Here is a 27,833-nt window from a genome sequence, read left to right on the forward strand (position 1 = left end):
TCTGGGGGTCCCAGTTTGGGGGGGTCCCAGTTTGGGGGGTCCCAGTTTGAGGCGTCCCAGTTTGGGGGAGTTCCCAGTTTGGGGAGTTCCCAGTTTGGGGGGTCCCGGTTTGGGGGAGTTCCCAGTTTGGGGAGTTCCCAGTTTGGGGGAGTTCCCAGTTTGGGGGGTCCCAGTTTGGGGGGGTCCCAGTTTGGGGGAGTTCCCAGTTTGGGATGATCCCAGTTTGGGGCAGTTCCCAGTTTGGAGGGTCCCGGTTTGGGGGAGTTCCCAGTTTGGGGGGTCCCAGTTTGGGGGGTCCCAGTTTGGGGGAGTTCCCAGTTTGGGAATTCCCAGTTTGGGGGGTCCCGGTTTGGGGGAGTTCCCAGTTTGGGGGGTCCCAGTTTGGGGGAGTTCCCAGTTTGGGGGAGTTCCCAGTTTGGGGGGTCCCAGTTTGGGGGAGTTCCCAGTTTGGGGGAGTTCCCAGTTTGGGGGGTCCCAGTTTGGGGAGTTCCCAGTTTGGGGGGTCCCAGTTTGGGGGAGTTCCCACTTTGGGGGAGTTCCCAGTTTGGGGGGGGGTCCCAGTTTGGGGGGTCCCAGTTTGGGGGAGTTCCCAGTTTGGGGGGTCCCAGTTTGGGGGGTCCCAGTTTGGGGAGTCCCAGTTTGGGGGAGTTCCCAGTTTGGGGAGGGGTCCCAGTTTGGGAAGTTCCCAGTTTGGGGGAGTTCCCAGTTTGGGGAATTCCCAGTTTGGGGGGTCCCAGTTTGGGGGAGTTCCCAGTTTGGGAATTCCCAGTTTGGGGGGTCCCAGTTTGAGGAGTTCCCAGTTTGGGGGAATTCCCAGTTTGGGGAGTTCCCAGTTTGGGGGAATTCCCAGTTTGGGGGGTCCCAGTTTGGGGGGTCCCAGTTTGGGGGAGTTCCCAGTTTGGGGGGTCCCAGTTTGGGGGAGTTCCCAGTTTGGGGGGTCCCAGTTTGGGGGAGTTCCCAGTTTGGGGAGTTCCCAGTTTGGGGGGTCCCAGTTTGGGGGGTCCCAGTTTGGGGGAGTTCCCAGTTTGGGGGAGTCCCAGTTTGGGGGAGTTCCCAGTTTGGGGGAGTTCCCAGTTTGGGGGAGTCCCAGTTTGGGGGGTCCCAGTTTGGGAATTCCCAGTTTGGGGGAGTTCCCAGTTTGGGGGAGTTCCCAGTTTGGGGGAGTTCCCAGTTTGGGGGAGTCCCAGTTTGGGGGAGTTCCCAGTTTGGGGGAGTTCCCAGTTTGGGGAGTTCCCAGTTTGGGGGAGTTCCCAGTTTGGGGGGTCCCAGTTTGGGGGAGTTCCCAGTTTGGGGGGTCCCAGTTCGGGGGAGTTCCCAGTTTGGGGGAGTTCCCAGTTTGGGGGGTCCCAGTTTGGGGGAGTTCCCAGTTTGGGGGAGTTCCCAGTTTGGGGAGTTCCCAGTTTGGGGGGTCCCAGTTTGGGAATTCCCAGTTTGGGGGAGTTCCCAGTTTGGGGGAGTTCCCAGTTTGGGGGAGTCCCAGTTTGGGGGAGTTCCCAGTTTGGGGGAGTTCCCAGTTTGGGGAGTTCCCAGTTTGGGGGAGTTCCCAGTTTGGGGAGTTCCCAGTTTGGGGGGTCCCAGTTTGGGGGGTCCCAGTTTGGGGAGTTCCCAGTTTGGGGAGTTCCCAGTTTGGGGGGTCCCAGTTTGGGGGAGTTCCCAGTTTGGGGGGGTCCCAGTTTGGGGAATTCCCAGTTTGGGAACTGGGAAAATGGTGGGGTCCCAGTTTGGGGTAACTGGGAGGGGAGGAGGGTCCCAGTTTGGCTCTAACTGGTCCCAGTTTGGGGTAACTGGTCCCAGTTCGGCTCTAACTGGTCCCAGTTTGGCTCTAACTGGTCCCAGTTTGGGGTAACTGGTCCCAGTTCGGCTCTAACTGGTCCCAGTTTGGCTCTAACTGGTCCCAGTTTGGCTCTAACTGGTCCCAGTTCAGCTGTAACTGGTCCCAGTTCGGCTCTAACTGGTCCCAGTTTGGCTCTAACTGGTCCCACTTTGGCTGTAACTGGTCCCAGTTTGGCTCTAACTGGTCCCAGTTCAGCTGTAACTGGTCCCAGTTCGGCTCTAACTGGTCCCAGTTCGGGGTAACTGGTCCCAGTTTGGGGTAACTGGTCCCAGTTCGGCTCTAACTGGTCCCAGTTTGGGGTTACTGATCCCAGTTCGGGGTTACTGGTCCCAGTTTGGCTCTAACTGGTCCCAGTTTGGGGTTACTGGGAGCCCAGTTTGGCTCTAACTGGTCCCAGTTTGGCTGTAACTGGTCCCAGTTTGGCTCTAACTGGTCCCAGTTCGGCTCTAACTGGTCCCAGTTCGGAGTAACTGGTCCCAGTTTGGCTCTAACTGGTCCCAGTTTGGGGTAACTGGTCCCAGTTTGGCTCTAACTGGTCCCAGTTTGGCTGTAACTGGTCCCAGTTTGGCTCTAACTGGTCCCAGTTCGGCTCTAACTGGTCCCAGTTTGGGGTAACTGGTCCCAGTTTGGCTCTAACTGGTCCCAGTTTGGGGTAACTGGTCCCAGTTTGGGGTAACTGGGAGCCCAGTTTGGGGTAACTGGTCCCAGATTGGCTCTAACTGGTCCCAGTTTGGCTGTAACTGGTCCCAGTTTGGCTCTAACTGGTCCCAGTTTGGCTGTAACTGGTCCCAGTTTGGGGTTACTGGTCCCAGTTTGGCTCTAACTGGTCCCAGTTTGGGGTTACTGGGAGCCCAGTTTGGCTGTAACTGGTCCCAGTTTGGGGTTACTGGGAGCCCAGTTCGGCTCTAACTGGTCCCAGTTTGGCTGTAACTGGTCCCAGTTTGGCTCTAACTGGTCCCAGTTTGGGGTAACTGGTCCCAGTTCAGCTGTAACGGGTCCCAGTTTGGCTGTAACTGGTCCCAGTTTGGCTCTAACTGGTCCCAGTTTGGCTGTAACTGGTCCCAGTTTGGGGTAACTGGTCCCAGTTCGGCTGTAACTGGTCCCAGTTCGGCTGTAACTGGTCCCAGTTTGGGGTAACTGGTCCCAGTTTGGGGTAACTGGTCCCAGTTTGGCTCTAACTGGTCCCAGTTAGGGGTTACTGAGATCCCAGTTTGGGGTAACTGGTCCCAGTTTGGCTCTAACTGGTCCCAGTTCGGCTGTAACTGGTCCCAGTTTGGCTCTAACTGGTCCCAGTTCGGCTCTAACTGGTCCCAGTTTGGCTCTAACTGGTCCCAGTTTGGGGTAACTGGTCCCAGTTTGGCTCTAACTGGTCCCAGTTTGGTGTAACTGGTCCCAGTTCGGCTCTAACTGGTCCCAATTTGGCTCTAACTGGTCCCAGTTTGGCTCTAACTGGTCCCAGTTTGGCTCTAACTGGTCCCAGTTTGGCTCTAACTGGTCCCAGTTTGGGGTAAGTGGTCCCAGTTTGGCTGTAACTGGTCCCAGTTTGGGGTAACTGGTCCCAGTTTGGTTCTAACTGGTCCCAGTTTGGCTGTAACTGGTCCCAGTTTGGTTCTAACTGGTCCCAGTTCGGCTCTAACTGGTCCCAGTTCGGCTCTAACTGGTCCCAGTTAGGGGTTACTGGTCCCAGTTTGGCTCTAACTGGTCCCAGTTTGGCTCTAACTGGTCCTAGTTTGGGGTTACTGGTCCCAGTTTGGCTCTAACTGGTCCCAGTTTGGCTGTAACTGGTCCCAGTTTGGGGTAACTGGTCCCAGTTTGGGGTTACTGGTCCCAGTTTGGCTCTAACTGGTCCCAGTTTGGCTGTAACTGGTCCCAGTTTGGGGTTACTGGTCCCAGTTTGGCTCTAACTGGTCCCAGTTTGGCTGTAACTGGTCCCAGTTTGGTTCTAACTGGTCCCAGTTTGGCTCTAACTGGTCCCAGTTCGGCTCTAACTGGTCCCAGTTTGGGGTAACTGGTCCCAGTTCGGCTCTAACTGGTCCCAGTTTGGCTCTAACTGGTCCCAGTTTGGGGTAACTGGTCCCAGTTTGGCTGTAACTGGTCCCAGTTTGGCTCTAACTGGTCCCAGTTTGGGGTTACTGGTCCCAGTTTGGCTCTAACTGGTCCCAGTTTGGGGTTACTGGGAGCCCAGTTTGGCTCTAACTGGTCCCAGTTTGGCTCTAACTGGTCCCAGTTTGGCTGTAACTGGTCCCAGTTCGGCTGTAACTGGTCCCAGTTCAGGGTTACTGGTCCCAGTTTGGCTCTAACTGGTCCCAGTTTGGCTGTAACTGGTCCCAGTTTGGCTCTAACTGGTCCCAGTTCGGCTGTAACTGGTCCCAGTTTGGCTCTAACTGGTCCCAGTTTGGCTCTAACTGGTCCCAGTTTGGCTCTAACTGGTCCCAGTTCGGCTCTAACTGGTCCCAGTTAGGGGTTACTGGTCCCAGTTTGGCTGTAACTGGTCCCAGTTTGGCTGTAACTGGTCCCAGTTTGGGGTAACTGGTCCCAGTTTGGGGTTACTGGGAGCCCAGTTCGGCTCTAACTGGTCCCAGTTTGGCTGTAACTGGTCCCAGTTTGGGGTTACTGGTCCCAGTTTGGCTGTAACTGGTCCCAGTTTGGCTCTAACTGGTCCCAGTTTGGCTCTAACTGGTCCCAGTTTGGGGTTACTGGTCCCAGTTTGGGGTTACTGGGAGCCCAGTTTGGCTGTAACTGGTCCCAGTTTGGGGTAACTGGTCCCAGTTTGGCTCTAACTGGTCCCAGTTTGGCTCTAACTGGTCCCAGTTTGGGGTTACTGAGATCCCAGTTCGGGGTAACTGGTCCCAGTTTGGCTCTAACTGGTCCCAGTTTGGGGTAACTGGTCCCAGTTTGGCTGTAACTGGTCCCAGTTCGGCTCTAACTGGTCCCAGTTCGGCTCTAACTGGTCCCAGTTTGGCTCTAACTGGTCCCAGTTCGGGGTTACTGGTCCCAGTTTGGCTGTAACTGGTCCCAGTTTGGCTCTAACTGGTCCCAGTTCGGCTCTAACTGGTCCCAGTTTGGCTCTAAGTGGTCCCAGTTTGGCTGTAACTGGTCCCAGTTTGGGGTAACTGGTCCCAGTTTGGCTGTAACTGGTCCCAGTTCGGCTCTAACTGGTCCCAGTTTGGCTGTAACTGGTCCCAGTTTGGCTCTAACTGGTCCCAGTTTGGCTGTAACTGGTCCCAGTTTGGCTGTAACTGGTCCCAGTTCGGCTCTAACTGGTCCCAGTTCGGCTGTAACTGGTCCCAGTTTGGCTCTAACTGGTCCCAGTTCAGGGTTACTGGTCCCAGTTTGGGGTAACTGGTCCCAGTTCGGCTCTAACTGGTCCCAGTTTGGGGTAACTTGTCCCAGTTTGGCTGTAACTGGTCCCAGTTTGGCTCTAACTGGTCCCAGTTTGGCTCTAACTGGTCCCAGTTTGGGGTTACTGGTCCCAGTTTGGCTGTAACTGGTCCCAGTTCGGCTGTAACTGGTCCCAGTTTGGGGTAACTGGTCCCAGTTCGGCTCTAACTGGTCCCAGTTTGGGGTAACTGGTCCCAGTTTGGCTCTAACTGGTCCCAGTTTGGGGTAACTGGTGCCAGTTTGGGGTAACTGGTCCCAGTTTGGGGTTACTGGGAGCCCAGGTTGGGGTAACTGGTCCCAGTTTGGGGTTACTGGGAGTCCAGTTTGGCTCTAACTGGTCCCAGTTTGGCTCTAACTGGTCCCAGTTTGGGGTTACTGGTCCCAGTTTGGCTCTAACTGGTCCCAGTTTGGGGTTACTGGTCCCAGTTTGGCTCTAACTGGTCCCAGTTTGGCTCTAACTGGTCCCAGTTTGGCTCTAACTGGTCCCAGGTTGGTTCTAACTGGTCCCAGTTTGGTTCTAACTGGTCCCAGTTTGGCTCTAACTGGTCCCAGTTTGGCTGTAACTGGTCCCAGTTTGGCTCTAACTGGTCCCAGGTTGGGGTAACTGGTCCCAGTTCGGCTCTAACTGGTCCCAGTTCGGGGTTACTGAGATCCCAGTTTGGCTCTAACTGGTCCAGTTTGGCTCTAACTGGTCCCAGTTTGGCTCTAACTGGTCCCAGTTTGGCTGTAACTGGTCCCAGTTTGGGGTAACTGGTCCCAGTTCGGCTCTAACTGGTCCCAGTTTGGCTCTAACTGGTCCCAGTTTGGCTGTAACTGGTCCCAGTTTGGGGTTACTGGTCCCAGTTTGGCTCTAACTGGTCCCAGTTTGGCTCTAACTGGTCCCAGTTTGGCTGTAACTGGTCCCAGTTTGGGGTAACTGGTCCCAGTTTGGCTCTAACTGGTCCCAGTTTGGCTCTAACTGGTCCCAGTTCGGGGTTACTGGTCCCAGTTTGGTTCTAACTGGTCCCGGTTTGGCTCTAACTGGTCCCAGTTTGGGGTAACTGGTCCCAGTTTGGCTGTAACTGGTCCCAGTTTGGCTGTAACTGGTCCCAGTTTGGCTCTAACTGGTCCCAGTTTGGCTGTAACTGGTCCCAGTTTGGGGTAACTGGTCCCAGTTTGGCTCTAACTGGTCCCAGTTTGGGGTTACTGGGAGCCCAGTTTGGCTCTAACTGGTCCCATTTTGGCTGTAACTGGTCCCAGTTTGGCTCTAACTGGTCCCAGTTTGGGTCCCCCCGGGGGGGGAGGGGTTAAGGAGGGGGCGGAGCCTCCCAGGCCGCCCCTCCCCCCCCATCCCCAGCCCCTGCCGAGGCTCCTTCTGGAAAATTCCTCCGTCCCCTTCACCCGCCCTTGGAGCCCCGGGGGGGGCCCCGGGGGGGGCTGGAATTCGGGGGGGGGGTCTGGGGTACCCGGGGGGGGCTCCGGGAATTCCGGGGATCCCCAAAAACCGCCCGGAATTCCCAAAAAAAAACCGGGATTGGGGTGGGGGAGGGGAGGGGAGGGGGGGGGGGCACCATCTGGCCGGGATTAGGGGGGGGGGGAGGGGCGGGGATCAGGCGGGATTTGCCCCTCCCCCCCCTCCCCTCCCCCCCCCCGGGGGATGTGGGTCAGGAGGGGGAGGGGAGGGGCTGGCTGAGGGGGTTAATTAACCTTAATTAACGGGGTAATTAATGAGGGGAGGGGTAATTTGGGTGGGGGTTGTTCCAAATAAGGGAATTTCGGGGGGGGGGGGGGAAAATTCCAGAGGAAAAACTTGGAATGTCGAGAGAGCGTAATTAAAAGTTAATTAATCAGGAGTTATTAATTAATCGGGATTGATTAATTAATTAATGGCGAGGTATTAATTTTAGGCATTAATTAAGATGAAGCGTTAATTTGGGGTGTCTGGGGTAATTCCGGAGGAGCAGATCGGGGTGTCCCGGGGGACGTTAATTAAAGAGGTGTTAATTGGAGGAATTAATTGAGAGTTGTTAAGTGTGGGGGTTAATTGGGGCGTGCTATTAGGGATTATTAATTAAAAAATCGTGATTTCTCTTTTAATTAGATGAGTTTCTCTTAGGGGATATTAATGGAGAGTTAATTGGGGTCTCAGTGATCATTAATTAGTGATTAGAGAGGTCAATATTAGTTATTAATTGGGGTTGTCGTAATTAGGGGTTGTCATTAGTCATTAATTAGAGGCTGTTAATTAGAAGGATTTTTATTGAGGATTAATAAATGGGGGGCGATTCAGGGTCTCCATTAAGGGCTTTTAATTGGGGGCTTAATTAAGGAGCTAATTACAAGCTATTAATTATAGTCAGGTAATTAGATAGGTCTCTATTAGGGATTATTAATTAGGCGTGTTGTTAATTGAGAAGTCTCTTGGGGCTATTTGTGCTAATTGAGGGTTGCTATGGGGATTATTAATTAGGGGACTATTAATTAGATCTCTATTAGCAGCTATTAATTAGGGGCTGGTAAAAAGTGAAACGTTTATTAAGGACTTAATTAGGGGTGTTGTTAATTGTGGGGTGTCTTTGGGGTTATTAATTGGGGGGATCTATTGGAGAATCTTAATAGGAATATTAATGGGGGATGTTAATTAGGAGCTGTTAATTGGGGGGCGTCTCAATTAGGGGGTTCATTAGGGAAGGGGATTTGGGGTGTTAATTGCGGGGGTGTTAATTTGAGGGGTTAATTGGGGGAGGGGTTAATTAGTCCGTTGGGGGAGGGGCGGGGAAATTTGGGGCAAATTGGGGCGATTTTGGTGGCTCCTCCCCCTGATGACGTCATCGCCGAGGCCACGCCCCCTTTGCTGAATGGGGGCTCCCCTGCCAAGGGGGGGAGGGGACCCCGTGTCCGGGCACGGGGCCCTGGCAGCGCTGCCCTAACGAGCTCGTCAGGCTCATTAAGAGCCCCAACCCCCCCCGTGGCCTAATTAACACCCCCGGGAGGAGCCGCGGCCTGGGAGACAAAAAATCACCCAAAATCACCCCAAAAATCACCCAAAATCACCCCAAAATCAACCAAAATTACCCAAAATTACCCAAAATCACCCAAAACCCACCCAAAATCACCCAAAATCAACCAAAATCAACCAAAATTACCCAAAAAACACCCAAAACCCACCCAAAATCACCCAAAATCAACCAAAACTACCCCAAAATCAACAAAAAACACCCAAAATCACCCAAAATCAACCAAAATTACCCCAAAATCAACAAAAAACACCCAAAATTACCCAAAAATCTACAGAACTCACCCAAAATCACCCAAAAAATCAAAAACCACCCAAAATTACCCAAAAATAATCAAAAATCACCCAAAACCCACCCAAAATCACCTCAAAATCAACCAAAATTACCCCAAAATCAACAAAAAACACCCAAAATTACCCAAAAATCAACAAAAATCACCCAAAACCCACCCAAAATCACCCAAAACCACCCAAAAATCAAAACTCACCCAAAATCAACCAAAATTACCCCAAAATCAAAAAAAACCACCCAAAATCACCCAAAAATCAACAAAAATCACCCTAAATTACCCCAAAATCAACAAAACTCACCCAAAATCGCACAAAAAAATCAATAAAAACCACACAAAATTACCCAAATATAATAAAAAAATCACCCAAAACCCACCCAAAATCACCCAAAACCACCCAAAAATCACCAAAACGCACCCAAAATCACCCAAAAATCACCCAAAACCACCCAAAAGTCAACAAAATTCACCCAAGATCACCCAAAATCACCCCAAACCACCCAAAAATTTCCAGAGCACACCCAAAAATCACCTAAAATCAACAAAAACGCCAAAAATCACCCAAAACCCACCCAAAAATCACCCAAAAATCACCAAAACCCACTAAAAATCACCCAAAACCACACAAAAATCACCAAAACCCACCCAAAATCACCCAAAAATCAACAAAACCGACTAAAAATCACCCAAAACCACCCAAAATCACCCAAACCACCCAAAAATCAACAAAACCCACCCAAAACCACCCAAAATCACCCCAGAACACCCAAAAATCACCAAAACACACCCAAAAATCACCCAAAATCAACCAAAAATCAACACAACACACCCAAAAAATCTACCAAAAATCACCAAAATCACCAAAACACACCCAAAAACCACCCAAAAATCACCCAAAAGCACAGAAAAATCAACAAAAATCACCAAAATCTCCACAAAATCACCAAATCCCACCCAAAAATCACCAAAAATTAACAAAAACCACCCAAAAATCATCAAAACCCACCAAAAATCACCAAGACCCCCAAAAGTCACCCCAAAATCATCAAAACACACAAAAAATCACCCAAAAATCACCAAAACACACCCAAAATCACCCAAAAAAATCATCAAATCACACCCAGAAATCACCAAAACCCACCAAAAATCACCCAAAAAACAACAAAAATCACCGAGACCCCCAAAAATCATCAAAACCCACAAAAAAACCACCCAAAAATCACCAAGACCCAAAAATAATCCCCAAGAAACCCCAAAAACACCAAAAGTGTCACCAAGAACCCCTTGAAAAACCCAAAAATCACAAAAACCACCCCAAAAATTCCCCATTAACCACCAAAATCCACAAAAAAATTAAAAAAAACTCCAAAAAACATTGAAAAAGAGACGAAAACACCCAAAAAATCCCCAATAATCACCAAAATCCTCCAAAATCAGGGATTTTCCCCAAAATCCACCAAAATCGGGGATTTTCCCCAAAATCCACCAAAATCGGGGATTTTCCCCCAAATCCACCAAAATCAGGGATTTTCCCCAAAATCCACCAAAATCGGGGATTTTCACCAAAATCCACCAAAATCAGGGATTTTCACCAAAATCCAACAAAATCGGGGATTTTCCCCAAAATCCACCAAAATCGGGGATTTTCCCCAAAATCCACCAAAATCAGGGATTTTCACCAAAATCCACCAAAATCGGGGATTTTCCCCAAAATCCAGAGGTTTGATAGCGAAGGATCCCCCTCTCCCTGCCCTGATTTTCCCTAAAAGCACCAAAATCACCCCAAAATTGTTCCGGGGGAATGTTCTGGAAGGGAGAAGGAGGATTCAAGATGGCGGAGGGACAAGATGGCCGCCGCAGGAGGAGGAGGAGGAGGAGGGAAGATGGGGTGAGGAAGGGCCAAGATGGCCGCCAAGGTGGCCCTGGGTTGTTCTCATCCAAGATGGCCGCCAGGAATCCATAATGGCCACCGAGGATCCAAGATGGCCACTGAGGATCCAAGATGGCCACCAAGGATCCAAAATGGCCACCAGGAATCCAAGATGGCCACCAGGATTCCAAGATGGCCACTGAGGATCCAAGATGGCCACCAGGATTCCAAGATGGCCACCAAGGATCCAAGATGGCCACCAGGAATCCAAGATGGCCACCAGGAATCCAAGATGGCCACCGAGAATCCAAGATGGCCACCGAGGATCCAAGATGGCCACCAGGGATCCAAGATGGCCACCAGGATTCCAAGATGGCCACCAAGGATCCAAGATGGCCACCAGGAATCCAAGATGGCCACCAAGGATCCAAGATGGCCGCCAGGAATCCAAGATGGCCACCAGGATTCCAAGATGGCCGCCAGGAATCCAAGATGGCCACCAGGATTCCAAGATGGCCACCAGGATTCCAAGATGGCCACCGAGGATCCAAGATGGCCACCAGGATTCCAAGATGGCCACCAGGGATCCAAGATGGCCGCTAGGGATCCAAGATGGCCACCGAGGACCTTGGAGAGGCGGACGGTTCAAGATGGCCACCAAGGATCCAAGATGGCCACCAAGGTTCCAAGATGGCCACCAAAGATCCAAGATGGCCACCGAGGATCCAAGATGGCCACCAGGGATCCAAGATGGCCACTGAGGATCCAAGATGGCCGCCCAGTTGCCATGGCAACAACACAATCCAAGATGGCCACCAGCCGCAATCACCGCTTGCGATAGGGAGCCAAGATGGCCGCCAGCAGCCGCCATCTTGCTCTGCTCAGCCAATGGCAATGCCGGAATCTTGGCGGCCATCTTGGCTCTCATTTGCATAACAGCGGTCGCCTTCTCTGGCTCAGCCAATGGCGGCCTTGCTTTGCCGTCATTTTGTCGGCCATCTTGGATCTCATTTGCATAGTGGCAGCCATCTTGGCCAGCTCAGCCAATGAAAGCCTTCCTTTTCCGCTATGTCGGCGGCCATCTTGAACCTCATTTGCATAATAGCAGCCATCTTGGCCAGCCCAGCCAATGACAGCCTTGTGCTGCCATTACTTTGTCGGCCATCTTGGATCTCATTTGCATAATGGCAGCCATCTTAGCCAGCTCAACCAATGGCAGCCTCCCCTTTCCGCTATGTTGGCGGCCATCTTGAACCTCATTTGCATAATAGCAGCCATCTTGGTCAGCTCAGCCAATGGCAGCCTCCCCTTTCCGCTATGTTGGCGGCCATCTTGGATCTCATTTGCATAATGGCAGCCATCTTGGTCAGCTCAGCCAATGGCAGCCTCCTCTTTCCGCCATGTTGGCGGCCATCTTGAACCTCATTTGCATAATGGCAGCCATCTTGGTCAGCTCAGCCAATGGCAGCCTCCCATTTCCGCTATGTTGGCGGCCATCTTTGCCTTCATCACCACAGCCACCGGCGGCCATCTTGGCCTCCACCAACCCCCATCTGCCGCTGCCATCTTGCTCCTGACTTACCCAACCAACGTCGGCCATCTTGGTGAGCTGGCGGCCATCTTGATCCCACCTATCCAATGTCGGCCATCTTGATCCCGCCTACCCAACGTCGGCCATCTTGGTGTGCCGGTGGCCATCTTGATCCCACCTATCCAATGTCGGCCATCTTGGTGTGCAGGCGGCCATCTTGATCCTGCCTACGCAATGTCAGCCATCTTGGTGTGCCGGCGGCCATCTTGATCCCGCCTATCCAATGTCGGCCATCTTGGTGTGCCGGCAGCCATCTTGATCCCACCTACGCAACGTCGGCCATCTTGGTGTGCCGGCGGCCATCTTGATCCTGCCTACCCAACGTCGGCCATCTTGGTGTGCCGGCGGCCATCTTGATCCCGCCTATCCAATGTCGGCCATCTTGGTGTGCTGGCGGCCATCTTGATCCCGCCTACCCAATGTCAGCCATCTTGGTGTGCTGGCGGCCATCTTGATCCCGCCTATCCAATGTCAGCCATCTTGGTGTGCCGGTGGCCATCTTGATCCCGCCTACACGATGTCGGCCATCTTGGTGTGCTGGGGGCCATCTTGATCCCACCTACACAATGTCGGCCATCTTGGTGAGCTGGCGGCCATCTTGATCCTACCTACGCAATGTCGGCCATCTTGGTGTGCCGGCAGCCATCTTGATCCCACCTATCCAATGTCAGCCATCTTGGTGAGCTGGCGGCCATCTTGATCCCAATCAAACCGCAGCCACCCTGCCGTGTGGCGCGGCGGCCATCTTGTTTGCCATCCCTACATCCGGGGTCGGCCATCTTGATCCTGAAGGCCGCTCGGCACTGTCCCCGCTGCGGCAGCCATCTTGTTCCTTCTCCCCACACCCACAGCAGCCATCTTGGCCCAGTGGCCATCTTGGCCCAGTGGCCATCTTGGCCTGGCGGCCATCTTGGCCCGGTGGCCATCTTGGCCTGGCAGCCATCTTGGCCCGGCAGCCATCTTGTCCCGGCGGCCATCTTGGCCCGGCGGCCATCTTGACCTCCCCCAATACCAAACCCCCCAAAAAACCCCTTAAACCCCCCAAATTTCCCCCAAACTCCCCAAAACCGGCCCCGAACCCCCTCAACCGCACCCAGGAGACAAATTTTGAGGACAAAACGCCGACATTTGGGACACGAGGGAGGAGGGAGGGGACGAGCCAGGGCCCTACTGCACCGTTTAATAGATTTATCATATAAAAAATATCTATGTACATTTATTATTCTTAGATTAGGAGCTTCCGGGTGGGGGCGGGGCAGGGAATTAGAGCCGAGCGGGGAGCGGCGGCGGCGGCGGCGGCGGCGGCGGCGGGGGAGGAACCGGGGGGCTACGGGGGGGTCCGGGCGGGGTCAGTCGCGGTTGATCCGGAGGCGGAAGGCGACGCGCCCGGCGAATTTGTCGCGCTCGTCGTCGGTGCGGAGCCCGGCGGCGTTGAGCCGACATTCCACGTGGTGATCCACGTTGGCCGTGGCGTTGGAAAACTGCACGGCCACCACGGGCTGGGTGTAATTCACCTGCGGGGGGGAAAAAAGGGACGGATCGGGAAAAAATCACAATTTTCTGGGAATTCTGGGGTTGGGGTGGGTGAAATATTCCTGTTTTCAGGAGCTGGTGATCCCCAAAATCCTCATTTCCATGGATTCAGGTTTCCAGGTGATCCCCAAAATCCCCATTCCCAGGGATTCGGGTTTCCAGGTGATCCCCAAAATGCTGATCTCAAAGAATTTGGGTTTCCAGGTGATCCCCAAAATCCCCATTCCCAGAGATTTGGGCTTCCAGGTGATCCCCAAAATCCCCATTTCCAGGGATTTGGGTTTCCAGGTGATCCCCAAAACACCGATCCCAAAGATTTGGGTTTCCAGGTGATCCCCAAAATCCCCATTCCCAGGAATTTGGGGTTCCAGGTGATCCCCAAAATCCCCATTTCCAGGGATTTGGATTTCCAGGTGACCCCCAAAACGCTGATCCCAGGGATTCGGATTTCCTGAATTTTCCAGGTGATCCCCAAAATCCCCATTCCCAGGGATTCAGGTTTCCAGGTGATCCCCAAAATCCCCATTCCCAGGGATTTGGGGTTCCAGGTGATCCCCAAAATCCCCATTTCCAGGAATTCGGGTTTCCAGGTGAAATTTTTTTGGAAAATCCCCATTCCCAGGTGTCCAAGAAATCCCAAAAATCTCTGTTTCCAGGGATTCGGGAATCTGGGAACCCCCAAATCCCTCCCCCAAAAGGAATCCAGGTGTCCAGTGGGACAAACTTTTGGGGTCCCCTAAAACCCCTTGAAAGGATCCCAAACCTTCAGGAAATCCCCCCAAAAACCCCTTCAAGGGATCCCAAACTTCCAGAAACTTCCACAAAACCCCTTGGGATGACCCCAAGGGTCCCTGACCCCCCTCCCACCGGGATTTTGGGATCTCTCCCAACCCTCCCAGCAAGGTCCCGGGTTTTGGGGTCCCCGGGGGTTTTTGGGGTGCTGGGTTTTTGAGATCCTGGGGGTTTTTGGGGCCCTCGTTTTTGGGGTCCCAGGGGTTTTTTGGGATCCCCGGGGGTTTTTGGGATCCCGAGGGTTTTGGGATCCCGGGGGTTTTTGGGATCCCGAGGGTTTTGGGATCCCGGGGGTTTTTGGGGTCCCGGGGATTTTTGGGGTCCCAGTTTTTGGGATCTCAGGGTTTTTGGGGTGCTGGGTTTTGGGTCCCGGGGGTTTTTTGGGATCCTCGGGGGTTTTTGGGATCCCGGGGGTTTTTTGGGGTCCCGGGTTTTGGGATCCCGAGGGTTTTGGGGTCCCGGGTTTTGGGATCCCGGGGGTTTTTGGAGTCCCAGGGATTTTTAGGGTCCTGGTTTTGGGATCCCGGGGGTTTTTTGGGGTCCCCGGGGGTTTTTAGGGTCCCGGATTTGGGGTCCCAGGGGTTTTTGGGGTGCCAGATTTTGGGGTCCTGGGGGTTTTTAGGGTCCCGGATTTGGGGTCCCCGGGGGTTTTTAGGGTCCCAGTTTTGGGGTCCCGGGTGTTTTTGGGGTGCCAGATTTTGGGGTCCTGGGGGTTTTTAGAGTCCCGGTTTTGGGGTCCCCGGGGGTTTTTGGGGTCCCAGTTTTTAGGGTCCTGGGGGTTTTTAGGGTGCTGGGTTTTTGGGGTCCCGGATTTGGGGTCCCTGAGGGTTTTTAGGGTCCCGGGGGTTTTTGGGTCCTGGTTTTAGGGTCCCGGTTTTGGGGTCCCCGGGGGTTTTTGGGGTCCTCGGGGTTTTTGGGGTCCCGGTTTTGGGGTCCCCGGGGGTTTTTGAGGTCCTCGGGGTTTTTGGGGTCCCGGATTTGGGGTTTTTGGGGTCCCGGATTTGGGGTTTTAGGGTCCCGGTTTTGGGGTCCCCGGGGTTTTTTTGGGGTGCGAGGCTCACGTGGACTCGTTTCCCGTAGTAGGGGAAGTACATGAGGTCGATGGAGCCGTTGGGGGGGAAGAGCTGCATTGGGCCCAGCAGAGCCGCGTCCTCCTCACGCTGGGGGGGGGACACGGGGGGTGTCCCCAAATGTCCCCTGGGTGGGGGTGGGGCGGGGACACCCCCAAAAAACTCCCCCCTCCCCAAACCCCCCCCAGACCCCCCAAAACCCCCCCCAGACCCCATTAAATGCGTCCTGAAAGACCCATCAGGACCCCCCCCCACAAAAAAATGATCCTGAAAAGCCTCCCTGACCCCCCCCCAAATAAATCTGGGACCCCCCCCAATATTCCCATGACCCCCCCAAATAAACCCAGGACCCCCCAAATATTCCCATGACCCCCCCAAATAAAGCCGGGACCCCCCAAATAAACCCAGGACCCCCCCCAAATATTCTCAGGACCCCCCCCAAATAAATCCCTCCCCAAATAAATCCCTCCCCAAATAAATCCGGGACCCCCCCAAATAAATCTGGGACCCCCCCAAATATTCTCAGGACCCCCCCAAATAAATCTGAGACCCCCCCACTAAATAAATCCCCCCCCAAAATAAATCCAGGACCCCCAAATAAATTCGAGACCCCCCCAAATAAACCCGGGACCCCCCCTAAATACCCTCCAGGGACCCCCTCCCCCATCCCATTTAAATTCCCCCCCAAAATCTCCCAGACCCCCCCAGGGACCCCCCCAGTTTGTCCCAGTTTGTCTCAGTGCCCCCCTGACACCCCCCAGTTCATCCCAGTGCTCTCCCAGTGTCCCCCAGTTTGTTCCAGTGTCTCCCAGTGCCCCCCTGACACCCCCCAGTTCATCCCAGTGCCCTCCAGTGTCCCCCAGTTCATCCCAGTGCCCCCAGTTCATCCCAGTGCCCTCCCAGTGCCCCCCAGTTCATCCCAGTGCCCTCCCAGTTCATCCCAGTGCCCCCCCAGTTTGTCCCAGTTCATCCCAGTGCCCCCCAGTTCATCCCAGTGCCCTCCCAGTGCCCCCCAGTTCATCCCAGTGCACTCCCAGTGCCCCCCAGTTCATCCCAGTGCCCCCCCAGTTTGTCCCAGTTCATCCCAGTGCCCTCCCAGTGCCCTTCCAACGCCCCCCAGTTCATCCCAGTGCCCCCCCAGTTTGCCCCAGTTCATCCCAGTGCTTTCCCAGTGCCCTCCCAGTGCCCCCCAGTTCATCCCAGTGCCCCCCCAGTTTGCCCCAGTTCATCCCAGTGCTTTCCCAGTGCCCTCCCAGTGCCCCCCAGTTCATCCCAGTGCCCCCCCAGTATGTCCCAGTTTGTCCCAGTGCCCTCCCAGTGCCCCCCAGTTCATCCCAGTGCCCCCCCAGTATGTCCCAGTTTGTCCCAGTGCCCTCCCAGTGCCCTTACGGTGGTGGCCGAGTGTCCCTGGGCCCCGCGGGCAGCGAGAGAGAGACAGACAGAGGGACATGGGGACATCGGGGGACATCGGGGACATTGGGGGGATTGGGGACATTGGGGACATTGGGGGGACATTGGGGACATTGGGGGACAATGGGGACATTGGGGACATTGGGGGGATTGGGGACATTGGGGGGATTGGGGACATTGGGGACACTGGGGACATTGGGGGGACATTGGGGACATTGGGGACACTGGGGACATTGGGGGACATTGGGGACATTGGGGACACTGGGGACATTGGGGACACTGGGGACATTGGGGGACATTGGGGGCATTGGGGGACAATGGGGACATTGGGGACATTGGGGACATTGGGGGGATTGGGGACATTGGGGACGTTGGGGACATTGGGGACATTGGGGACATTGGGGACATTGGGGACATCGGGGACATCGGGGACATCGGGGACATTGGGGGCATTGGGGACATTGGGGACATTGGGGGACATTGGGGGGACATTGGGGGGACATCGGGGACATTGGGGACATTGGGGGGACATTGGGGACATTGGGGGGACATTGGGGACATTGGGGACATTGGGGGGACATTGGGGACATTGGGGACATTGGGGACATTGGGGACATTGGGGACATTGGGGACATTGGGGACATTGGGGACATTGGGGGGACATTGGGGACATTGGGGACATTGGGGGGACATTGGGGACATTGGGGACATTGGGGACATTGGGGACATTGGGGGGACATTGGGGACATTGGGAACATCATTGGGGGACATTGGGGGGACATTTGGTGACATCAAGGACACTGCACAGGGACATTTGGGGACATTTGGGGACATCGGGGGGACATTGGAGATGTTGGACAGGGACATTTGGGACATCAGGGGGACATTGGGGGGGATTGGGGGGACTGGGGACATTGGGGACATTGTGGGGACAGTGGGGACATCATTGGGGACATTGGGGACATCATTGGGGACATTGGGGACATTGGGGGGACATCTGGGGACACTGGGGACATTGGGGACATTGGGGACATTGGGGACATTGGGGACATTGGGGGACATTGGGGACATTGGGGACATCATTGGGGGACATTGGGGACACCTGGGGACATCCAGGACACCGCACAGGGACACTGGGGGATATTTGGGGACACTTGGGGACACTTGGGGACATTTGGGGACATTTGGAGACATTTGGGGACATTGGGGGACATCCAGGACACCGCACAGGGACACTGGGGGACACCACGGACCCAAAAGCTCTGTCTGGGGACCCCCGGATGGAATTTGGGGTGAAATCGGCCAATTTTGGGCCGCCAAAAAAGCGAATTTGGGCACAGCCAATGGGATTTGGGGATTTTGGGACTCCCAGAGGGATTTTGGGGTGAAAAAAGCAGATTTTGGGACACCCAGAGGGATTTTGGGGTGAAAAAAGCAGATTTTGGGACTCCCAGAGGGATTTTGGGGGTGAAAAAAGCAGATTTAGTGGTTCTCACAAGGATTTTGGGGTGAAACTCTGGGGTTTTGGGACACCTTACAAGGATTTTTGGGGGATCTACCCAATTTTGGGATTTCTGAAGGGATTTTGGGGTGAAAAAAGCAGATTTTGGGACTCCCAGAGAGATTTTGGGGTGAAAAAAGCAGATTTAGGGATTCTCACAAGGATTTTGGGGTGAAAAAAGCAGATTTAGGGATTCTCACAAGGATTTTGGGGGGAAATAAGTGGATTTCGGGATTCCTAGAGGGATTTTGGGGATGAACCTCCCCAATTTCTGGAATCCTAGATGGATTTTGGGGTGAAACGAGCGGATTTGGGGATTCCTAGAGGACTTTTGGGATCAAAGAAGCGAATTTTGGGATTCCTGGAGGGATTTTGGGGCGAATCCACCCCAGTTCTGGGAATTCCAAAGGGATTTTGGGGTGGAACGAGCGGATTTTGGGGGTTTTTGGGATGTTCCGGAGGGACCCCGCCCTTACCAGGTCACCCTTGGTCCGGGGCCGCTGGGCAGAGACAAGAGACAGTGAGGGGACATTGGGGACATTGGGGACATTGGGGACATTGGGGGGACATTGGGGACATTGGGGACATTGGGGGACATTGGGGACATTGGGGACATTGGGGACATTGGGGACATTGGGGACATCAGGGGGACATTGGGGACATTGGGGACATTGGGGGCGTTGGGGACATTGAGGGGATTGGGGACATTTGGGGACATTGGGGACATTGGGGGGATTGGGGACATTGGGGACATTGGGGGACATTGAGGGGACACTGGGGACATTTGGGGACATTGGGGACATTGGGGACATTGGGGACATTTGGGGACATTGGGGACATTGGGAACATTTGGGGAGATTTGGGGACATTGGGGACATTTGGGGACACTGAGGACATTGGGGGGGACATTGGGGACATTTTTGGGGACATTTTTGGGGAGACACCAAGGGGACACTGAGGGGACACTGAGGGGACACTGGAGTGGCCATGGGGGGACACCCAGAAGTGACCCAGGGGGGACATTTGGGGACACCTGAGGTGACACGAGAGGGGACACCTGGGGGGGACACTGGAGGTGACACATGGACACCTGGGGACACTGGGGACACCTGGAGACACTGGAGGTGACACTGGGGGGACACTGGGGGGACACTGGGGACACTGGGGGGACACTGGGGGGACACTGGGGGGGACACTGGGGACACTGGGGGGGTGACACGGGGGGGGTTGGGGACACCGGGAGGGGACGGTGACGTCACCTTGGCGGCGCAGACGATGTTGATGCTCTTGTTCTTCCCGGGAAGAAGTTGATGACCTGCGGGACCAGTACAGACCAGTATGAACCAGTATGAACCAGTGTGGACCAGTACGGACCAGTATGGACCAGTGTGGACCAGTACAGACCAGTATAAACCAGTATAAACCAGTATGGACCAGTATGGACCAGTGTGGACCAGTACAGACCAGTATAAACCAGTATAAACCAGTATGGACCAGTATGGACCAGTGTGGACCAGTACAGACCAGTATAAACCAGTATAAACCAGTATGGACCAGTATGGACCAGTATAGATCAGTATGGACCAGCATGGACCAGTATGAACCAGTATGAACCAGTATGGACCAGTGTGGACCAGTATAAACCAGTATGGACCAGTGCAGAGCAGGGCACTGCACTGAACAGCCCCCCCCCAGTCCATCCCAGTCCATCCCAGTCCCTCCCAGTCCATCCCAGTCCATCCCAGTGTGTCCCAATCCCATCCCAGTCCATCCAGTCCATCCCAGTCCATCCCAGTCCCATTGAACCCAATGACACACCCCAGTATCCGTCCCAGCTGCTCTCCCAGTGCTCCCAGTCCCTCCCAGTCCATCCCAGTGTGTCCCAATCCCCTCCCAGTCCCTCCCAGTCCATCCCAGTCCATCCCAGTCCCTCCCAGTCCCCCCAGTACTGACCCGGTTGACCTTGACGAGCACGCAGGGCTGGCCGGAGCCGTAGCCGTAGTGACCATGGGGCCGAGCCCAGTGCTCCCAGTCCATCCCAGTCCATCCCAGTGTGTCCCACTCCCATCCCAGTCCATCCCAGTCCATCCCAGTCCATCCCAGTGTGTCCCAATCCCATCCCAGTCCATCCCAGTCCCATCCCAGTCCCATTGAACCCAATGACACACCCCAGTATCCATCCCCAGCTGCTCTCCCAGTGCTCCCAGTCCCTCCAGTCCATCCCAGTCCCATCCCAGTCCCATCCCAGTCCATCCCAGTGTGCCCCAATCCCCTCCCAGTCCCTCCCAGTCCCTCCCAGTCCCCCCAGTCTCCCCAGTACTGACCCGGTTGACCTTGACGAGCACGCAGGGCTGGCCGGAGCCGTAGCCGTAGTGACCATGGGGACCGAGCCCAGTGCTCCCAGTCCATCCCAGTCCATCCCAGTCCCTCCCAGTCCATCCAGTCCCTCCCAGTCCCCCCAGTACTGACCCGGTTGACCTTGACGAGCACGCAGGGCTGGCCGGAGCCGTAGCCGTAGTCGCCGTGGGGGCCGAGCCCAGTGCTCCCAGTCCATCCCAGTCCATCCCAGCCCATCCCAGTGTGTCCCAATCCCATCCCAGTCCCTCCCAGTGCTCCCAGTCCCTCCCAGTACTGACCCGGTTGACCTTGACGAGCACGCAGGGCTGGCCGGAGCCGTAGGCCGTAGTGACCATGGGGACCGAGCCCAGTGCTCCCAGTCCATCCCAGTCCATCCCAGTGTGTCCCAATCCCATCCCAGTCCCTCCCAGTCCATCCCAGTCCATCCCAGTCCATCCCAGTCCCTCCCAGTGTGTCCCAATCCATTCCAGTCCCTCCCAGTCCATCCCAGTGCCCCCAGTGCTCACCCGGTTGACCTTGACGAGCACGCAGGGCTGGCCGGAGCCGTAGCCGTAGTCGCCGTGGGGGCCGAGGCCGGCGCAGGGTCCGAGCAGGGAGCGGTTGAAGCGACAGGCGCGTTTGGGGTAGTTGGGGACGCTGTCGTCCGGCTGTTCGTTGTAGCGCCCGGCCGGACAGGCGGCGTTACGGGCGGCCTGGACGCTGTCGTTGTACGCTGCGGCCACGGCAACGCGCTCAGGGGCTGACCGGTACTGACCGGTGCTGACTGGTTCTGACTGGTTCTAACTGGTGCTGACCGGTGCTGACCGGTGCTGACCGGTGCTGACCAGTTCTAACTGGTGCTGACCGGTGCTGACTGGTGCTGACCGGTACTGACTGGTTCTAACTGGTGCTGACCGGTGCTGACCGGTGCTGACCGGTTCTAACTGGTTCTAACCGGTGCTGACCACTTCTGACCGGTTCTGACCGGTGCTGACCAGTTCTGACTGGTACTGACCGGTTCTAACTGGTTCTAACTGGTTCTAACTGGTGCTGACCGGTGCTGACCGGTGCTGACCGGTTCTAACTGGTTCTAACTGGTTCTGACTGGTGCTGACCGGTGCTGACCGGTTCTAACTGGTTCTAACTGGTGCTGACCGGTGCTGACCGGTGCTGACCAGTTCTAACTGGTTCTAACTGGTTCTAACTGGTTCTAACCGTGCTGACCAGTGCTGACCGGTGCTGACCGGTGCTGACCAGTTCTAACTGGTTCTAACTGGTGCTGACCGGTACTGACCAGCTCTGACTGGTGCTGACCGGTGCTGACTGGTGCTGACCAGTTCTGACTGGTTCTAACTGGTTCTGACCAGTTCTGACCGGTGCTGACCGGTGCTGACCAGTTCTGACCGGTTCTAACTGGTTCTGACCAGTTCTGACCAGTCCTAACCGGTTCTGACCAGTTCTAACCATTTCTGACCAGTTCTGATCAGTTCTGACCAATTCAGACCGGTTCTGACCAGTTCTGACCAGTAACGGACTGGGAGCAGCCCAAGCCCCAAACCTGGCCCGTGGTAATGGCTCGGTTGCTCCCAGTTTGGGTTTGTTCCATCCCAGTTTGGGTTTGTTCCATCCCAGTTTGGGTTTGTTCCATCCCAATTTGGGTTGGGTCATCCCAGTTTGGGTTTGGGCCATCCCAGTCCCCTCCCAGTTCCCTCCCAGTTCCCTCCCAGTCCCTCCCAGTCCCTCCCAGTCCCTCCAGTTCCTCCCAGTCCCTCCCAGTCCCCCCAGTCCCTCCCAGTCCCCCCCAGTCCCCCCAGTCCCTCCCAGTCCCCCCCAGTCCCTCCCAGTCCCTCCAGTCCCTCCCAGTCCCCCCCAGTCCTCCCAGTCCCTCCCAGTTCCCTCCCAGTCCCTCCCAGTCCCTCCCAGTCCCTCCCAGTCCCTCCCAGTTCACTCACGCTCCAGGAACTGGTGCAGGGCTCTCACGTACTGGTGCCAGGTCTGGCTCTGGCTCACGTTGAAGGTGACATCGAGACCCTCGGCACAGGGACGGATCACAGCCCTGGGGACATTGGGGACAGCGGGGACATTGGGGACATTGGGGGACATTGGGGACATTGGGGACATTGGGGGGACATTGGGGACATTGGGGGACATTGGGGACATTGAGGACATTGGGGACATTGGGGACATTGGGGGGACATTGGGGACATTGGGGACATTGGGGAAGGGGGGGGGGGGGGGGGACATTGGGGACATTGGGGACATTGGGGACATTGGGGACATTGGGGACATTGGGGGACATTGGGGACATTGGGGGGACATTGGGGACATTGGGGACATTGGGACATTGGGGGACATTGGGGACATTGGGGACATTGGGGACATTGGGGACATTGGGACATTGGGGGTGTTGGGGGTTTGGGGACATTTGGGGACATTTGGGGACATTTGGGACATTGGGGACATTGGGGACATTGGGGTCACATCGGGGTCAGGGTGGTCCCGGGGGGGGATGGGACAGCGGGAGGGGGCACGGGGGGGGTGACACAAAGGTCACCTGGGGGTCACACGAGGGGGGGGTGGGGGACACACACGGGGGGGTCCCAGTGACCCAAACCCAGACCCCCACCCCAGACCGGACCCCCCAGACCCCCCCCAGAATCCCCTCCAGACCCCTCGGACCCTCCCCAGACCCCCCCAGGACCCCTCCGGACCCCCCCGGACTGCCCAGGACCCCCCCAGACCCCCCAGACCTCCCCAAGACCCCCCAGGACCCCCCCAGGACCCCCCAAGAACCCGCCCAGACCCCCACCCCAGATCCCCCAGGACCCCCCCAGACCCCCCCAGACCCCTCGGACCCCCCAGACCCCCCAGACCCCCCAGGACTCCCCCAGACCCCTCTGGACCCCCCCCAGGATCCCCCAAGACCCCCACAGGACCCCCCCAGACCTCCCCAAGACCCCCTCTAGACCCCCCAGAACCCCCCAGACCCCCTCAAACCCCCCCAGACCTCTCCAAGACCCTCTAGACCCCCCAGACCCCCCAGGACCCCCCCAAGGACCCCCCAGAACCCCCTCAAACCCCCCCAGACCCCCCCAGAACCCCCCCAGACCCCCCCAGGACCCCCTCAAACCCCCCCCAAGACCCTTCTAGACCCCCCAAAAACCCCCCAGACCCCCCAGGACCCCCTCAAACCCCCCAGACCCCCCCAGGATCCCCCAGACCTCCCCAGGGACCCCCCCAGACCCCCCCAAGAACCACCCAGACCCCCACCCCAGATCCCCCAGGACCCCCCAGACCCCTCTAGACCCCCCCAGACCCCTCTGGACCCCCCCAGGACCCCCCCAGCCCCCCCGGGGGTCTCACCGGGGGTCAGCAGCCGGTCCTGGTACTTTGGGCACGTGGGGTCGACGCTCTGCAGCATCACCCACATGGTGAGGGCGAAGAGCCCGGCCAGGAACCCGTAAAACACCAGGTAGAACAGCAGGATCAGCCCTGGGGGGGGCCAAATTTGGGGGGTCAGGACCCCCAGAAATGAACCCCCCGCGAGGAAAAAACCCCCAGGGGCCACAGACCCCAAAATCCCACCCAAAATGGGTGAAAAATCCCCCAAATCCCCACCCAAAATGGGTGAAAAAGACACAAAATTGGGAATAAATAAATATAAAGTCGCTTTGGAAGAGCAGGATCAGCCCTGGGGGGGTGAAATTGAGGGTCAGGACCCCCAGAAATGAACCCCCCGCGAGGAAAAACCCCCGGGGGTCAGAGACCCCAAAATCCCACCCAAAATGGGTGAAAAAGACCCAAAATCCCACCCAAAATGGGTGAAAAAGACACAAAATTGGGAACAAATCCCAAAAAAAGTCACTTTGGAAGAGCAGGATCAGCTCTGGGAGGGGGAAATTTGGGATCAGGACCCCCAAAACCCCCCAGGGGTCACAAACCCCCAAATCCCACCCAAAATGGGTGAAAAAGACACAAAATTGGGAATAAATCCACGAAAAAAGTCGCTTTGGAGCAGCAGGATCAGCCCTGGGGGGTGAAATTGGGGTCAGGACCCCCAAAAATGAAAAATTTGGGGTCACAAACCCAAAATGGGTGAAACAGCCCCAAAATTTAAATGATATTTAAATTTAAATAAAATTTAAATTTAAATAAAATTTAAATTTAATAAAGCGGTGAAAGAGACCCGAAATTGGGGGAAAATCAGGAAATAATCAGGTTGGAGCAGCGGGATCAGCTCTGAGGGGGCCAAATTTGGGGGTCAGGACCCCAAAAATGAACCCCCCGAGAGGAAAAACCCCCCAGGGGTCAGAGACCCCAAAATCCCACCCAAAATGGGTGAAAATCCCCCAAATCCCACCCAAAATGGGTGAAAAAGACACAAAATTGGGAATAAATCCACGAAAAAAGTCGCTTTGGAAGAGCAGGATCAGCCCTGGGGGGGGAAAATTTGGGGATCAGAACCCCCAAAACCCCCCAGGGTCACAAACCCCAAAATCCCACCCAAAATGGTGAAAAACACACAAAATTGGGAATAAATCCGCAAAAAAAAGTCACTTTGGAGCAGCGGGATCAGCCCTGGGGGCGGAAATCGGGGGTCAGGACCCCCAAAAATGAACCCCCCATGGGGAAAAACCCCCCAGGGGTCACAGATCCCAAAATGGGTGAAAATCCCCCAAATCTCACCCAAAATGGGTGGAAAAAGACACAAAATTGGGAATAAATCCACGAAAAAAGTCGCTTTGGAAGAGCGGGATCAGCCCTGGGGGGTGAAATTGGGGTCAGGACCCCCAAAAATGAAAAATTTGGGGTCACAAACCCAAAATGGGTGAAACAGCCCCAAAATTTAAATGATATTTAAATTTAAATAAATTTAAATTTAAATAAAATTTAAATTTAAATAAAGCGGTGAAAGAGACACAAAATTGGGGGAAAATCAGGAAATAAATCAGGTTGGAGCAGCGGGATCAGCTCTAGGGGGTGAAATTGGGGTCAGGACCCCCAAAAATGAATCCCCGAGGGATCAGTGACCCCCAAAATCCCCAAATCCCCACCTTAATATGGTGAAAAATCCCTTAAATCTGGGATAAATCCCCAAAAAAATCAGTTTGGAAGAGCAGGATCAGCTCTGAGGGGCCAAATTTGGGGGTCGGGACCCCAAAAAAATCCCCCAGACCCCTCCAAAATTTCCCCAATGACACCAAATAACCCAAAAAAAACCCCCAAAATCCCCTAAATACCCCCAAAAATGCCCCAATGGCATCAAATCCCCCAAAAATGCCCCAAAAAACTGCCCCGAATACACCAAATACCCCCAAAAGTGCTCAGGGCTCTTAAAATTCTCCTAAAATTGTCCCAGATTTATAAAATACCCCTAAAACTGCCCAAAACACCCAAAATACAACAAAAATCCCCCAAAATCGCCCCGAACACCCCAAAATCGCCCCAAAATCCCTCAAATACCCCTAAAAAATCTTCCCCGGGCACCTCAAATTCGCCCCTAAAATGTCCCCGAGCCCTAAAAACGCCCCCAAAATCGCTCAGATCCCATCAAAAACCCTCCAAAGTGCCCCAAAAATCCCAAAAATCACCCCAAAACAGCAAAATCCCCCCAAAACCGCCCCGGAACCCCCAAATCTGCCCCCAAAATTGCCCCGATGGCAGCGAAGGATCCCAAAATTTCCCTTCACCTTTCAAAATTTGCCCAAACTTCCCCAAATCCTTCGAACACCCCGAAAATTCACCCGAAAATTGCCCCGAACAGCCCAAAATCCCCCCAAAATTGCCCCAAAACCCCCCAAAGCTGCCCCCAAAACCCCGAAAATTGCCCCAAAATCCCCGAAAATTGCCCCAAAACACCCGAAAATTGCCCCAATCCCATCGAAACCCCCCAAAAGTGCTCAAAGCTCCCCAAATTCTCTTGGATTTACCTCGCTGATATCGAATACCCCCCAAAAACTGCCCCACACCCCCCAAAACTGCCCCAAACCCCCCAAAATTGCCCCAAACCCCAAAATTGCCCCAAAACCCCCGAAAATTGCCCCAACCCCCCAAATCCTCATTAATTTACCCCAGAATGTCAAATACCCCCCGAAATTGCCCTGAACCCCCAAAACTGCCCCAAAACCCCCGAAATTGCCCTGAACCCCCCAAAACTGCCCCAAACCCCCCCAAAATTGCCCCAAAATCCCCTCAAATTGCCCCAAACCCCCAAAATTGCCCCAAAATCCCCCCAAACTGCCCAAAACCCCCAAAATTGCCCCCAAACCCCCAAATCCTCATTAATTTACCCCAGAACTATCAAATAGCCCCCGAAATTGCCCTGAACCCCTCAAAACTGCCCCAAATCCCTAAAATAGCCACAAACCCCCCAAAACTGCCCCAAAACCCCCAAAATCGCCCCAAAATCCCCCCAAAATTGCCCCAAACCCCAAATCCTCATTAATTTACCCCAGAAACGTCAAACACCCCCGAAATTGCCCTGAACCCCCCAAAACTGCCCCAAAACCCCCCAAAATTGGCCCAAAAGCCCCCCAAAACTGCCCAAAATCCCAAATACTCATTAATTTATCCCAGAATATCAAATAGCCCCCGAAATTGGCCCAAAAGCCCCAAAACTGCCCAAAATCACAAATACTCATTAATTTACCCCAGAAACATCAAATACCCCCCGAAATTGCCCTGAACCCCTCAAAACTGCCCCAAATCCCCCAAAATTGCCCCAAAAATCCCCCCAAAACCGCCCCAAAACCCCGAAATTGCCCCAATACCCCCAAAATTGCCCCCAAACCCCAAATCCTCATTAATTTACCCAGAAACGTCAAACACCCCCCGAAATTGCCCCGAACCCCCCAAATCCCCCCCGAATCTTCCCCAATTTCATCCAAAATCCCCCTCCCCAAAAAAAAAACCTCGCCGGAACCCCCCCAAATTTGCCCCCAAATTCCCCCCAAAATCCCCCCAAAATCGCCCCAAAAATCGCCCCCCCCACCCCCAAAAAATCCGCATTTCCCCCCCAAAAAAATCAACCCCGGAGCCCCCCAAGCCATCCCCCAACTCTCGGACCCCCCCCAAAATTCCCCGCCCCCCCAAAATTCCCCGCCCCCCCCCAAATCCCCCCCCCAGACACTCAAATCCCCCTCCCCTCCCCCCCCCCGGAGCCATCTGGCCCTGCCTGGGGGGGGGATGGGCTGGGAGGGGGGGGGGGGGGGCGATTTTGGGTTCCCCCA

At 55.1% G+C, this 27,833-nt stretch overlaps 2 protein-coding genes across 2 annotated transcripts; both read right to left on the reverse strand.

Annotated features, from left to right (window-relative positions):
• Positions 1-77: 77 nt before the first annotated feature.
• On the reverse strand, positions 78-1,415 carry LOC131574158 (basic proline-rich protein-like; the record flags this gene model as incomplete). The annotated part of the gene is given in 6 exon segments (XM_058828559.1): positions 78-235; positions 373-570; positions 573-633; positions 731-878; positions 959-1,047; positions 1,050-1,415. Coding segments are annotated over 6 exon segments (1,020 nt in total), but the record flags the coding sequence as incomplete, so codon positions are not given.
• An 11,874-nt stretch (positions 1,416-13,289) lies between these two features.
• Positions 13,290-24,096, reverse strand: ATP1B2 (ATPase Na+/K+ transporting subunit beta 2; the record flags this gene model as incomplete). The annotated part of the gene is given in 8 exon segments (XM_058828560.1): positions 13,290-13,475; positions 15,348-15,446; positions 19,527-19,567; positions 19,570-19,582; positions 21,132-21,337; positions 22,557-22,660; positions 23,086-23,158; positions 23,968-24,096. Coding segments are annotated over 8 exon segments (830 nt in total), but the record flags the coding sequence as incomplete, so codon positions are not given.
• Between the last annotated feature and the right edge of the window lie 3,737 nt (positions 24,097-27,833).

The sequence above is a fragment of the Poecile atricapillus genome (assembly GCF_030490865.1).
Source record: "Poecile atricapillus isolate bPoeAtr1 chromosome 36 unlocalized genomic scaffold, bPoeAtr1.hap1 SUPER_36_unloc_9, whole genome shotgun sequence".
Taxonomy (NCBI): domain Eukaryota; kingdom Metazoa; phylum Chordata; class Aves; order Passeriformes; family Paridae; genus Poecile; species Poecile atricapillus.